Here is a 13,990-nt window from a genome sequence, read left to right as displayed (position 1 = left end):
ATTCTCTGCATTGGAAGACGAACTCTCACCCACTGGCCTACCAAGGAAGTCCCTATTATTTTGAACTAAGCAAGGCTTCCCTTCCCTTGTGGGTCAACTGGCAAAGAATCTGCCTGCAATGTAGGACACCTGGGTTCGATCCCTGGGTTGGGGAGATTCCCTGAAGAGGGAAAGGCTACCCACTCCAGTATTCTGGCCTGGAGAATTCCATGGACTGTATAGTCCATGGGGTCGCGAAGAGACATGGCTGAGCAACTTTCGCTTCACATTGGTCAGCAGCATTCCAGCTGCAGGAAGAATAGGACCTTCAGTCCTGAAGGAGGAATCCAGGCAGCACAACTTCTGTGTCATGGGCTAAGCCTGGAAAAGTCAGTTTGAAAAAGGGGCTGAAAAATCGTCCAGCACATTGTCTGAGATCATTCAGGACCCTATAACAAATGACCATGGACTTGGTTTCACCAACAATGTGCTTTTCACCATTCTGGAGGTTGCAAGTTTTAAGAATATATTACCAACTTATATTAATATATTAACCGTGGTAGTTTTATTATTTAATAGAATACTATTGACATACATCTAGGGAATTCCCTGGTAGCACAGTTGGTAAAAAATCTCTCTGCAGTGCAGGAAACCTGGGTTCGGTCCTTGGGTCAGGAAGATCCCCTGGAGAAGGAAACGGCAACTCCAATATTCTGGCCTAGAACACCCCATGGATGAAAGAGCCTGGCAGGCTACAGTCCATGCAGTCACAAGAGTCAGACACAACTTAGTGATTAAACCACCACCACCACAACATAAATCAATATATTAATATTACTAATAAATAAACTATCATCAAAACAATAATTTTACTATATAGTGGTCTATGCATTTACTAATGTGTTAATGAATAATAGCTAATAATAAGACATTATTGTTTTATTGGCAAATCTAAGTCTCAGGCATAGTGCTGAATATACTGAATTTTCGCCCTTATTTTTTTTAGGCCATGCCACGAGGCATGTGGGCCCCAGTCCCCCGACCAGGAATCGGACCTGTGTCCCCTGCAGTGGGAGAGGGGAGTCCACTAGACCGCCACTCAATTTTCTCTCTTAGAGAAGAAATTTGCGCATGCGCCTGAGCTGCCCCAGAAGCGCGCGTGTGCGACTGGGATGTGAGGACGTCCTCTGAGGCAGGAGGTATCTCAATCCTGAGGAGACACCGCCCGCCCATAGAGGGCGCTGTAACTCAACTCGGCTGCCTCCAGGGGACAGAGACGCAGGATCGCGCCCGGAGCCTTCTGGGACTTATAGTTCATGGCCTCGTGGTGCGCAAGCGCACTGCCGAATCCATCGTGGGCGCGCTTCCCCGGGCGACAACCGCGGTGTGAGTTACCTGGGGTAGCCGATGGGGGGCGCGGGCAGGCCGGGTGCTGACGGGTCTCCGGGTCACGCTGCACTGAGCGCCTCCTCCGCGGCGGGACTCGAGTAGAGTAGGCTTGCGATGTGGGTTACCTTCGCCCACACCTGGGACCGCAGCACCCGGGCATCTTTCATCCGGGTCGCGCAGACAGGATGCGGCCCCCGAGCCTGGCCCCCGCGCCTGTGCGGGTAATTAGGCTATCAGGGGTCGGGACGGGGTCTGGGAAGGGGTCCCGTGCGGGAGGGATGGCCTGGACTGTTACCCTTGGGTTTGCTCCACCTGTCACACTGCAGGCGCAAAGGAGAGTCAGAGAAGTCGGGCAGCTGGCACCTGCCCTGTGAAACAGTCCAGCACCTACCCTGTGAAAACACCCCTGCACGACAGGTCCGTGGGGCAAACTCTGCTGTGAGGTAAATGGAGCTCTCAGAGGCCTAATGTTACAGGGAGTAAACCGAACGTCCAGACTCCTGCATGTAGACTCACTGGGCGCTTGGGCAAACCCACGGGGGAGGTCTCACCTTGGGTGGTTCTGCCCTCTTGGAGGGGTGATACTGGGCAGTGTCTGAGGCCGTCTGTGGTTGTCTGGACCTGGGGGCTCCTGGCATGGAGGGGATGGAACCAGGGATGCTGCTCCACACTCCACAATGCCCAGGACGCCCCTCGGAGAACAATCCAGCCCCAGTGTAGGTGTCAAGGAGGAAAAACCCTGGGTTAGCCTTAGTATTGTGATTCCAATGAGACGCTATCAAGGGTCTACTTCACTGATACCCAGACACCCCTGCTCAGGAATGAGGTCGCAGCCGAACATTCTGCCAATGCCTCCTGTTCTTGGGTGGATTGCATTTTTCCCTGGCAGGAAGCCCTCATCGGCCCTTTCTTGTGGAGAAAGGACAGAGTTTCAGTGGTTTCAACCCTGAAAGGGAAGACCCTGAGGCAGGTGCCAGAGGCCTAGGTAAATGAGGGCCAAATGGGGTCACTGACATCAAGGGAGGGGGAATCCCTTGAACCACCCAATGGTGGGAGTGGATTCCTTGAAAGAGCTTGAAAGGGATAGGGGGTCCTGAACTCATTACCATCAGATGCAATTTAAAGTCCCAAGAGCAGATAGATCAAGATGTTACAGGGCTCTGGTCCCCCTGAAGCCTCCAGGGTAGGGTCCTTTCTGCCTCTTCCAGCCTCCTGTGGTGGCCATCAGTCCTTGATGTCTCTTGGCTTGTGGCCGCATCATTCCAGTCTCTGCCTCTTTTGTCCCATGGCCTTCGCCCTGTGTGTTTCTCTTTAAAAAAAATATTTCTATTTTTCTGGCTGCACTAGGTCTTAACTGAAGCATTCAAGATTTTTAATTGCACATGTGGGATCTAGTTCCCTGACCTGGGATGAAACCCAGACCCCCTGCATTGGAAGTATGGAGTCTTAGACACTGGATCATCAGGGAAGTCACATGTCTATTTTTTCCCCATTAAAATTTTTTATTTATTTATTTTTGTCTGTGCTGGGTCTTCATTGCTATGCATGGGCTTTCTCTAGTTGTGGTGAGTGGTGGCTACTCTTCTTTGTGGTATGCAAGCTTCTCATTGTGGTGACTTCTCTTGTTGTGAAGCATGGGCTCTAGGGTGAGTGGGCTTCAGCAGTTGTGGCTCACAGGCTCAGTTGCTCTGAGGCATGTGGGGTCCTCCTGGATCAGGGATGGAACCTATGTTCCCTGCATTAGTAGGCAGACTTCCAACCACTGGACCACCAGGGAAGTTTCAGCATTTAAACTCTCAGCTGTGGCATGTGGGATCTAGTTCCCTGACCAGGGATCAAACCTGGGCCCCCTGCATTGGGAGCACAGAGTCTTAATCACCGGACCACTAGGGAAGTCTGTGTGTCTTTTTTAAAGACACCAGTCATATTGCATTAGGACAGTCTCTACCCCAATATGACCTCAGTTCAGTTCAGTTCAGTCGCTCAGTCATGTCCAACTCTTTGCAACCCCATGGACTGCAGCATGCCAGGCCTCCTGTCCATCACCAGCTCGCAGAGCTTACTCAAACTCATGTCCATTGAGTCAGTGATGCCATCCAACCATCTCATCCTCTGTTATCCCAGTCTCCTTTTGCCTTCAATCATTCCCGGCATCAGGGTCTTTTCAAATGAGTCAGTTCTTTGCATCAGGTGGCCAAACGATTGGAGTTTCAGCTTCAGCATCAGTCCTTCCAATGAATATTCAGGACTGATTTCCTTTAGGATGGACTGATTGGATCTCCTTCCTGTCCAAGGGATTCTCAAGAGTCTTCTCCAGCACCACAGTTCAAAAGCATCAATTCTTTGGTGCTCAGCTTTCTTTATAGTCCAACTCTCACATCCATACATGACTATTGGAAAAACCAAAGCTTTGACTAGATGGACATTTGTTGGCAAAGTAATGTCTCTGCTTTTTAATATGCTGTCTAGATTGATCATAACTTTTCTTCCAAGGAGCAAACATCTTTTAATTTCATGGTGTCAACATTCAGAAAATGAAGATCATGGCATCTGGTCCCATCACTTCATGGGAAATAGATGGGGAAACAGTAGAAACAGTGTCAGACTTTATTTTGGGGGGCTCCAAAATCACTGCAGATGGTGACTGCAGCCATGAAATTAAAAGACGCTTACTCCTTGGAAGAAAAGTTATGACCAATCTAGATAGTATATTCAAAAGCAGAGACATTACTTTGCCGACTAAGGTCCGTCTAGTCAAGGCTATGGTTTTTCCTGTGGTCATGTATGGATGTGAGAGTTGGACTGTGAAGAAGGCTGAGTGCCGAAGAATTGATGCTTTTGAACTGTGGTGTTGGAGAAGACTCTTGAGAGTCCCTTGGACTGCAAGGAGATCCAACCAGTCCATTCTGAAGGAGATCAGCCCTGGGATTTCTTTGGAAGGAATGATGCTAAAGCTGAAGCTCCAGTACTTTGGACACCTCATGCTAAGAGTTGACTCATTGGAAAAGACTCTGATGCTGGGAGAGATTGGGGGCAGGAGGAGAAGGGGACGACCCGGGATGAGATGGCTGGATGGCATCATGGACTCGATGGACGTGAGTCTGAGTGAACTCCGAGAGATGGTGATGGACAGGGAGGCCTGGCGTGCTGTTTCACGGGGTCGCAAAGAGTCGGACACGACTGAGCGACTGAGCTGAACTGAGTCACCATCTAAAGTGATTTTGGAGCCCCCCAAAATGAAGTCTGTCACTGTTTCCATTGTTTTCCCATCTGTTTGCCATGAAGTGATGGGATCCGATGCCATGGTCTTAGTTTTCTGAATGTTGAGCTTTAAGCCAACTTTTTCACTCTCCTCTTTGCTTTCATCAAGAGGCTCTTTATTTCTTCTTCGCTTTCAGCCATAAGGGTGGTGTCATCTGCATATCTGAAGTTATTGATATTTCTCCCAGAAATCTTGATTCCAGCTTGTGGAATCAATCATTTCTTCATCCAGCCCAGCATTTCTCCTGATGTACTCTGCATATAAGTTAAATAAGCAGGGTGACAATATACAGCCTTGATGTACTTCTTTCCCAATTTGGAACCAATCTGTTGTTTTATGTCCAGTTCTAACTGTTGCTTCTTGACATGCATACAGATTTCTCAGGAGGCAGGTCAGGTGGTCTGGTATTCCCATCTCTCTCAGAATTTTCCACAGTTTATTGTGATCCACACAGTCAAAGGCTTTGGCATAGTCAATAAAGCACAAATAGATGTTTTTCTGGAACTCTCTTGCTTTTTCGATGATTCAGCGGATTTTGGCAATTTGATCTCAGATTACTCTGCCTTTTCTAAATCCAACTTGAACATCTGGAAGTTCATGGTTCATGTACTGTTGAAGCCTGGCTTGGAGAATTTTGAGCATTACTTTACTAGCATGTGAGATGTGTGCAATTGTGCGGTAGTTTGAGCATTCTTTGGGATTGGAATGAAAACTGATCTTTTCCAGTCCTGTGACCACTGTTGAGTTTTCCAAATTTGCTGGCATATTGAGTGCAGCACTTTCACAGCATTGTCTTTTAGGATTAGAAATAGCTCAACTGGGATTCCATCACCTCCACTAGCTTTGTTCATAGTGATGCTTCCTAAGGCCCATTTGACTTTGCATTCCAGGATGTCTGGCTCTAGGAGGGTGATCACACCATCATGGTTATCTGGGTCATGAAGATCTTTTTTGTATAGTTTTTCTGTGTATTGTTGCCACCTCTTCTTAATATCTTCTGCTTCTGTTAGGTCCATACCATGCCTGTCCTTTATTGTGCCCATCTTTGCATGAAATGTTCCCTTGGTATCTCTAACTTTCTTGAAGAGATCTATAGTCTTCCCTATTGTCTTGTTTTCCTCTATTTCTTTGCATTGATCACTGAGGAAGGCTTTCTTATCTCTCTTTGCTATTCTTTGGAACTCTGCATTCAAATGGGTATATCTTTCCTTTTCTCTTTTGCTTTTTGCCTCTCTTGTTTTCACAGCTACTTGTAAGGCCTCCTCAGACAGCCATTTTGCCTTTTTGCATTTCTTTTTCTTGGGTATGGTCTTGATCCCTGCCTCCTGTACAATGTCATGAACCTCCGTCCATAGTTCTTCAGGCACTCTATCTATCAGATCTAATCCCTTGAATCTATTTGTCACTTCCACCGTAAAATCTTAAGGGATTTGATTTAGGTAATACCTGAATGGTCTAGTGGTTTTCTTTACTGTCTTCAATTTAAGTCTGAATTTGGTAATAAGGAGTTCATGATCAGAGCCATAGTCAGCCCCCAGTCTTGTTTTTGCTGACTGTATAGAGCTTTTCCATCTTTGCCTGCAAAGAATATAATCAATCTGATTTTGGTAGATGACTCATCTTAACTAATTACCTCTGCAAAGATCCTATGTATAGATAAAGTCCCATTCACAGCTACTGGGGGTCAAGACTTAGAGGACATGATTCAGCCCACCCTAGTCTTATCATGAGCAGGTGTTTCCGCAGGTTAAGTATTGTGTGTCCCAGAGGGGCACCCATCAGCAGATGTTTCCCCAGGGTAAAGTATCGTGTGTCCCATCACCTGACACAACTGTGAGGCGTGGCTCAGCATGGTATCCTGCACCCATAGCTCCCATCCCCCACATGGAGGGGGTCAGAGCCAGCTCTCAGGAAACAATTTGCATCACATCCCCTCTGGTCCCTCATGGATCTTGTGAAAGCTGCCACCATTTTTAGATTTTTAAACTTTTCTATTTTTAAAACTTGTATTGATTTACTTACTTATTTTTGGCTGTGGTGAGTCTTCATTGCTGTCTGTGGGCTGTCTCTAGTTGTGGAGCACAGCCTTATCGTTGCGGTGGCTTCTCTTGTGGAGCACGGGCTGTAGAGCGTGGGCCTCAGTAGTTGTGGTAGTTGTTTTTCACAGTGGCTACACCATTTTCCATTCCTACTAGCAATGCTAGTGAGTCTCCCATCCTTGGCAACACCCATTAGTGTCTTTTTAAATTTATTTTTAAATTGAAATATGTGTATGCATGCTAAGTCACTTCAGTCCTTTCTGACTTGTTAGTGATCCTATGGATTATAGCTCACCAGGCTCCTCTGCCCATGGGATTCTCCAGGCAAGAATACTGACATGGGTTACCATGCCTTCCTCCAGGGGATTTTTCCGACCCAGGTATCGAAACCATACATCTCTTGCAGGAAGGAAGGACCCTCACTTGGAGCCTTTGGAGGGGATGGGTCCTGCCAAACCTGAATCTCAGACTTCTCACCTCCCTGGAAGAAAATAAATTTGTGATATTTTAAGAGTCCCGATTGTGAAGTCATTTATCATAGCACCCTGGGATGCTAGTACAGAGTGTTTCACAGTAGAACTTGTGTGCCTCCAAGGCCTGGTATCTTCTGGTATCTTCATCCAGAAAATGGAGCCACTGGGACTTCCCTGGTGGTCCAGTGGTTAGGATTCTGAGTTTCTACTGCAGGGGGCAGGGTTTTGATCCCTGGTCAGGGAACTAGGATCCCACATGCTGTGTGCCACACAGCACAGCCAAGAAAACAAATAAAACCCACAGAAAATGGAGCCATTAAGACCCCTGGCTTGTCGTGGTGAAACCGATTTGTGTCATTTCAGGGGGGCTCTGTAGAACTCCAGGACCACTGAAAGATAATGTTTCAGTGCAGAGAAGAATTCAGCAAGAGCAAAGTGATAGATAAGTGATTTATTAGAATAGATTGCCTGTGAGGCTTACAAGCAGGCACATGAGAAATGCTATGAGAACTTAGTGGGCTGCAGTTTTAAATTGGAGAGGGGAAGAAGACTTTCTTTGTCTTTCTTGTGTAGATGTCATGCTTCCATCATCAGCATCTACTCCTCCAGGTTGAGCAGGGGAGTTTTCTTGTCCCTGTGTGGTCAATCTAGGTCCACAAATGATTGTTTTTCCATGTGTGCAGAGAGCATGTCATAGGGATCATTAACATACTGAGCTCACTGGGCAGAATGTGGGGCTTATGCCGCCATTGTTTTATTGTTTGGGGGCATGTCTCATGCTTCTGGTTACACGGTTTTTTTGTCAAGAAGGCCTACTTGGTTTAGTAGCTAAACTGAAAGGTTGTTGCTGAACCACGCAAAGACACCAGGATCCTTGGCCTCTAGAGGAGAATTCAATCTGGGGCCAGAGGCGAGACTTGATTGCTCAGAGCTTTTGTGTAATAAAGTTTTATTAAAGTATGAAGGAGATAGAGAAAGCTTCTGACATAGACATCAGAAGTGGGTAGAAAGAGTACCCACTTGCTAGTGTTAGCAATGGAGTTATATACTCACCAATGAATCCAAAGAATGTCTGGAGGTTGTAAAGACCTCACCAGACTTACTCCCATAATTTACATTTTAAAATAACAGAATTAGCCAGAAGGTTTAATCCAGAGACTGTCCTCAGGCAGGATACATTATTGTTATATAATCCTTGTAAAGACCAGACCTACTCCCATAATTTACATTTTAAGATAACAGGATTAGCCAGAAGGTTTAATCCAGAGTCTATCCTCAGGCAGGATACATAATCCTAAGGAATGTGGAGGAAAAAAAGTTTGTCCTTTCTTCCTCCTTGAGAATTCCAGACCCCTCTCTCCTTGGGGACCCCCTAGACCTTTTATCAGCCTGCCTAGGAAATGACTCTCTCAAAACAAACCTGCTTTCTTGAGTAATCATTAACCTACAGGGGTCTCCCATGTTTTTGTACTTCCAATCCCCTAGTGGGATTAATATTTGATCACGTACTTTGTCCCTTCATTCTGTCCACATCACTGGCTTCCATGACTCTCTTCTGTGTGTATGTGTGACCTCAAGTGGTAGAGAGGACTCTAGGGTCTGGGACAGGCCAGATCCAGTCTTCACTCTGCATTTTTCCTCTCCCAGCCCTGCCTGCCCAGGAACCTGCTTTTGCCCTGGAGGGAGGACAGGATGGCTGCTGAGTGCCTGCTCCCCTGGCCCCAGGTGAGTAGGACTTCCTCTCCCCCGAAAGGCACCCAGTGTGTCCAGAGGGAACACACCTGTCAGACATGGAGTGCCCTTGCCTTTTGGGAAAGGAGGAGAATTTGTCATGAGTGTCTGGGTGTAGGCATTCATGTGAAAGTGAAAGTGAAATCACTCAGTCGTGTCAGACTCTTTGCAATCCCATGGACTGTAGCCTATCAGGCTCCTCTGTCCATGGGATTTTCCAGGCAAGAGTGCTGGAGTGGATTGCCATTTCCTTCTCCAGGGGATCTTCCCAACCCAGGAATAGAACCCCGGGTGGATCTGGGGAGGTCTCTTATCCCTTCAGGAGGACTGTGCTTCCTTCCTGGGCTCCAAGCATCTCTGAAGACCCCAAAGTTTTTCCCATAGAGCAGGGAGGGGTGCCCCAAAGCGCCATCCTCTTTAAAATGCACACATATGTATTTTTTTAAATTGTGGTGAAATAGGGCAGGGAAGCCTGGCATAATGCAGTCCGTGGAGTGGCAAAGAGTCGGACATAACTGAGCAACTAACACCTTCACTTTACTTTCTCTGGACATTGGTTGGAGAGGGGGGCATTCTTGAGCTGACCCATCGTGATATTTTAGGAGGTGGTGACCTTCAAGGATGTGGCCGTGGACTTCTCCATGGAGGAGTGGGAGCTGCTGGACCCTGGTCAGAGGAAGCTCTACAGAGATGTGATGCTAGAGACCTGTGGGAACCTGGCCTCTGTGGGTAAGACCAGCTGGTCCTTCTGTGTCTGTCAAGTCATGTTTGTTTAGCATCTATGCACGTCAAGAACTATGCTAGGAAGTAGGGATTTACTGGCAAATGAGACATGCATGGTTCCTGCCCTTGTGGTGCCTCCTGTATGGCAAATGGTCTGATTCTTTCAGTATATGGCAGCCCGTGCCACTGTAAAAATGCATCTTAGCTGAGGTGTCGATAACGTCTCTTGTTCCACTAGTGCCACCTGGAAAGCCCTTAAAATTTTTAAGGACATTTTAATAGGTATAAAGTGGTATCCATTGTGGTTTTGATTTGTGTTTTCCTAATGACTAGTGATATTGAGTTATTTCTTCAGGTGTTTACTGGGCCATTTGTATCTCTGAGGAAGTGTATGATCATTTTTTAAATTAGGAAAATAAAATCTTTAGCTTGGTCTTTGTGTTACCTCTCCCGTGTCTCTTTCAGAAGCCTTGAGGAACCAGAGACCCAATTCAGGCTTTGAGGATGGCACCATATGCCTAGCATCAGCCTCTCAAGTCACCACTTTTTCTCTCTGGACGACATATTCACTCTTTCAACCAGTGGTATCTTTGCACCTGGAGCAAGGAGAAGCCATGTGGATGGTGGGGAAAGGAACTCTGCGAGCTTCATGTTCAGGTGAGAAGCAGGGAGATATGGCCCACTGGGATGGGGACAGCGTCTGGGGACTCCTGGTCACAGGTCCCTCCACAAAGGCTCTAATTGTCTAAGGAGAAGACTGAGGTGCTTGGCTGTTTCTTCCCCAAGTGCCTTTAGTTTATCCCCCAGCAACCTTCTGCCATGAACGAGCTTCCACTAATCCTCTTTAGGTGCAGAGAAAAACATCCCTTTTCTTTCTGTAAGCCAGTCTACCTGTGTTTCCTGTTTCATCTCTTCCCTCTCTGCTTTCTTGATAATTTTTTCCCTCTTCCATTCTTTTTTTTCTCATCACTCTGATTAAAAAAAAAATATTGGAGTCTAGTTTATGTATAATGTTTTGTGTTAGCTTCAGGTATATAGCAGTGTTTCAGTTATACATATATATGTATCTATTCTTTTTTAGATTCATTTCCCATATAGGTTATTATAGAATATTGAGTAGTGTTCCCTGTGCTATACAGTAGGTCTTTGTTAGTTATCTATTTTATATATAGTATTGTATTTATGTCAATCCCAATCTCCCAATTTATCCCTCCTCCACCCCTTTTCCCCATAACCATAAGTTTGTTTTTTACATCTGTGACCCTATTTCTGTTTTGTAAATAATTTCATTTCTACCTTTTTTTTTTTGATTTCACATAAGAGCAATATCATATATTTGTCCTTCTCTGACTTACTTCACTCAGTATGACAATCTTCAGGTTCATCCACATGGCTACAGATAGCATTATTTCATCCTTTTTTATGGCTGAGTGATATTCCAGTGTGTATATGTATAGCATCTTTATCTATTCATCTGTCAATGGACAATTTAGGTTGTTTGTATGTCTTAGCTATTGTGAATAGTGCTGCTATGAACATTGGAGTGCATGTATCTTTTCAAACTATGGTTTTCTCCAGGTATATGCCCAGGAGTGGGATTGCTGGGTCATATGGTAGCTCTATTTTCAGTTGTTTAAGGAACCTCCTTACTGTTCTCCATAGTGAAGTGAAGTGAAGTCGCTCAGTCTTGTCTGACTCCTTGCAACCCCATGGACTTTAGCTTACAAGGCTCCTCTGTCCATGGAATTTTCCAGGCAAGAGTACTGGATTGGGTTGCCATTTCCTTCTCCAGGGGATCTTCCCGACCCAGGGATCAAACCCAGGTTTCCCACATTGCAGGCAGACACTTTACCGTCTGAACCACCAGGGAAGCCCTGTTCTCCATAGTAGATGCACCAATTTACATTCCCACCAACAGTGTAGGAGGGTTCCCGTTTCTTCATACCCTCTCCAGCATTTATTATCTGTAGATTTTTTGATGATGGCCATTCTGACTGATGTGAGCTGGTACCTCATCATAGTTTTGATTTGCATTTCTCTAATAATTAGTGATATTGAACATAATTTGGGGGGGCGGGTATGGGCTGCACAACTTGCAAGATCTTAGTTCCCTGACCAGAGATTGTACCCAGGTCTTTGGCAGTGAGAGCATTAAGTTCCAACCATTGAACTGCCAGAGAACTCAAAACGTTGAGCATCTTTTCATGTGCTTTTTGCCATGTCTGTCTTATTCCCTCTGCAATCTTATTCTCTCCTCTTTCTTTCCACATTTACTTTTTGTTCCACCAGCATTCTGATCCATCTTTCCTTCACCTTGCCTTCCTCCAAGTTAAAAGCTGATGTTTGAACATGAATCCACAGGTCCTTTGTATATGTTGGAAATGCTTTTTTTGTTGTTGTTGAAAATAATTTTGTCCTACTATTCTTAAATTAGAACTTTCTTCCCCCTGCTCCCCACCCAACCTTCAATTTATTTCAGATTGGGAGACTAAACTGAGAAGCCAACAGTCAGTTTACAAGAAGGTGGTTTTGGAGGAAGAACCACTTGGGGGTATGAATATTACAAAGCTCCCCAGAGAGGACTGGGGTTATACTGAATCTGGGGGGAACTGTGAAGACTCCCAGAGGCTTTTGAGGCAAATGGGGTACCCCCAGATAGAAGCATTTTCTCAAGAGAAGGCTATTGACTGGTATAAATTTGGGGAAAACTGTAACCTGAGTTCAGACCTTGTTTTATCACGAGATTCTATAGGAAGACAATTTTATGACTATGACTTAGCTATTGCGAGTTTGGTATCTGATCCTTTCTTAAACCATCATCAGATGGGATATTCAGACCAGAGACCTTATGAAAGTATTATATGTGGAAAAGATCTCACCCAAAATATTCACCTTATTCCACATGAAAGAACTCAGATGGGAGAGAGAATTTCTGCATATGCAGAAAGTGGGAAATCATTTAATCATGGTATGGCAATTACCATACAAAACAGAATCAACACAGTGGAGAAACCCTATGAATGTCACCAGTGTGGGAAAGTATTTAACCGGAGGCATTCCCTGAGTGAACATCAGAGAATCCACACAGGAGAGAGGCCATTTGAGTGTCAGGAATGTGGGAGAGCCTTTACACACAGCTCAACCCTCACTCGGCATTTGAGAACTCATACTGGAGAGAAGCCTTATGCATGCCATGAATGTGGGAAGGCCTTCAACAGGATTTCATCTCTTACCCAACACCAGAGGATCCACACAGGGGAAAAGCCCTATCAGTGTGAAGACTGTGGGAAATCCTTCTGCCAGAGTTCTTACCTGATCCTGCACAAGAGAATGCACACAGGCGAGAAGCCCTATGAGTGTAATAAATGTGGAAAAGCCTTCAGTGACCGTTCATCCCTCAACCAACATGAACGGACTCACACTGGCAAGAACCCCTATGAGTGTAATCAGTGTGGAAGGGCCTTCAGCCAGAGGTCTTCCCTGGTTCGGCATGAGAGAACCCACACTGGAGAGAAGCCATATGTCTGTAATGAATGTGGGAAAGCCTTCAGCCAGAGCTCCTCCCTTATCACACATCAGAAAACTCACAATAGTCAGAAAACCTATAAAATAATTGATTGTGGGAAAGCTTTCTACCAGAGCAGCCACCTTGTTGGATTTTAGAGCTTGCTTGTTGCCTTGTGATGGACTGCTTAGCACTCTACCCTGTGGGTATGTTCAGACTTTGCCCCTCTGATGTACTGTTGTGAAGAAGTAGGCTTAGTCCTCATTCTTGAATTAAAACACTGAAGTCAAGATCTGAGAAGGGACCTTATAAAAGGGAGAAATTGCCATTGAACTATGCCCAACAAGTGCCACCCTCTTGGAAAAGATCAGTAAATGGATTGGGAATTTGCTGAGAATTACCATATTAATTTAGTTGTTCAAATAAGGGATATTCTGTTTCAACTTTTTGTTTCAATAATCTGTTTTAATATTTTGCTTAATCATTTGTCTTTCTTGGTCACTTAGCTAGGTCCTGACTTGTCTCACACACTACTATAGCAATGCAGAGTGTACGTTAAGATAGAAAATGCTACCATAATTGAAAAGGACACATATACCTCAATGTTCATTGCAGCACTATTTACAATAACTAAGACATGGAACTCACCTAGATGTCCATCAACAGATGAATGGATAAAAAGTTGCGCCACATATACACAATGGAATATTACTCAGCCATAAAAAGGAACACATCTGACTCAGTTCTAATAAGGTGGATCAACCTAGAGCCTATTATACAGAGTGAAGTAAGTCAGAAAAACAAATATCATATATTAATGCATATATATGCAATCTAGAAAAATGGTACTGATGAACCTATCTGCAGGACAACAATAGAGACACAGACA

At 45.2% G+C, this 13,990-nt stretch overlaps 1 protein-coding gene and 1 long non-coding RNA gene across 8 annotated transcripts; both read left to right on the top strand.

The window, feature by feature from the left end:
• Positions 1-1,030: 1,030 nt before the first annotated feature.
• ZNF554 (zinc finger protein 554) lies at positions 1,031-13,582 on the top strand. 7 transcript variants are annotated; one of them, XM_069591533.1, is made up of 6 exons: positions 1,031-1,365; positions 1,695-1,811; positions 8,790-8,867; positions 9,476-9,602; positions 10,062-10,253; positions 12,076-13,582. In XM_069591533.1, the coding sequence occupies exons 3-6, from the start codon at positions 8,835-8,837 to the stop codon at positions 13,257-13,259; spliced, it is 1,536 nt and encodes a 511-aa protein (XP_069447634.1). In that variant the 5' UTR covers positions 1,031-1,365; positions 1,695-1,811; positions 8,790-8,834; the 3' UTR covers positions 13,260-13,582. The 7 variants fall into 7 exon arrangements, with proteins under 7 accessions (XP_069447634.1, XP_069447637.1, XP_069447635.1 ...); XM_069591536.1 differs by having other exon boundaries at positions 1,279-1,365; positions 10,065-10,253; XM_069591534.1 differs by having other exon boundaries at positions 1,285-1,365; positions 1,695-1,785.
• On the top strand, positions 2,292-2,881 carry LOC138441114 (uncharacterized). Its single transcript, XR_011257248.1, has 2 exons — positions 2,292-2,353; positions 2,716-2,881. It is a non-coding gene; the product is annotated as an uncharacterized lncRNA (long non-coding RNA).
• Positions 13,583-13,990: the final 408 nt, after the last annotated feature.

The sequence above is a fragment of the Ovis canadensis genome, chromosome 5 (assembly GCF_042477335.2).
Source record: "Ovis canadensis isolate MfBH-ARS-UI-01 breed Bighorn chromosome 5, ARS-UI_OviCan_v2, whole genome shotgun sequence".
Classification (NCBI taxonomy): Eukaryota; Metazoa; Chordata; class Mammalia; order Artiodactyla; family Bovidae; genus Ovis; species Ovis canadensis.
Note: the sequence above shows the minus strand (reverse complement) of the source record. Positions and strands in the feature narration are given on the sequence as shown.

Bases quoted from the DNA above. Each gene is read 5' to 3' on its own strand.
- ZNF554 (XM_069591531.1), top strand. From the start codon at position 1,554: ATGCGGCCCCCGAGCCTGGCCCCCGCGCCTGTGCGG. The intron at 1,590-8,789 runs GTAATTAGGCTA...TTCCTCTCCCAG, and splicing joins TGGCCCCCGCGCCTGTGCGG to CCCTGCCTGCCCAGGAACCT. The intron at 10,254-12,075 runs GTGAGAAGCAGG...AATTTATTTCAG, and splicing joins TCTGCGAGCTTCATGTTCAG to ATTGGGAGACTAAACTGAGA.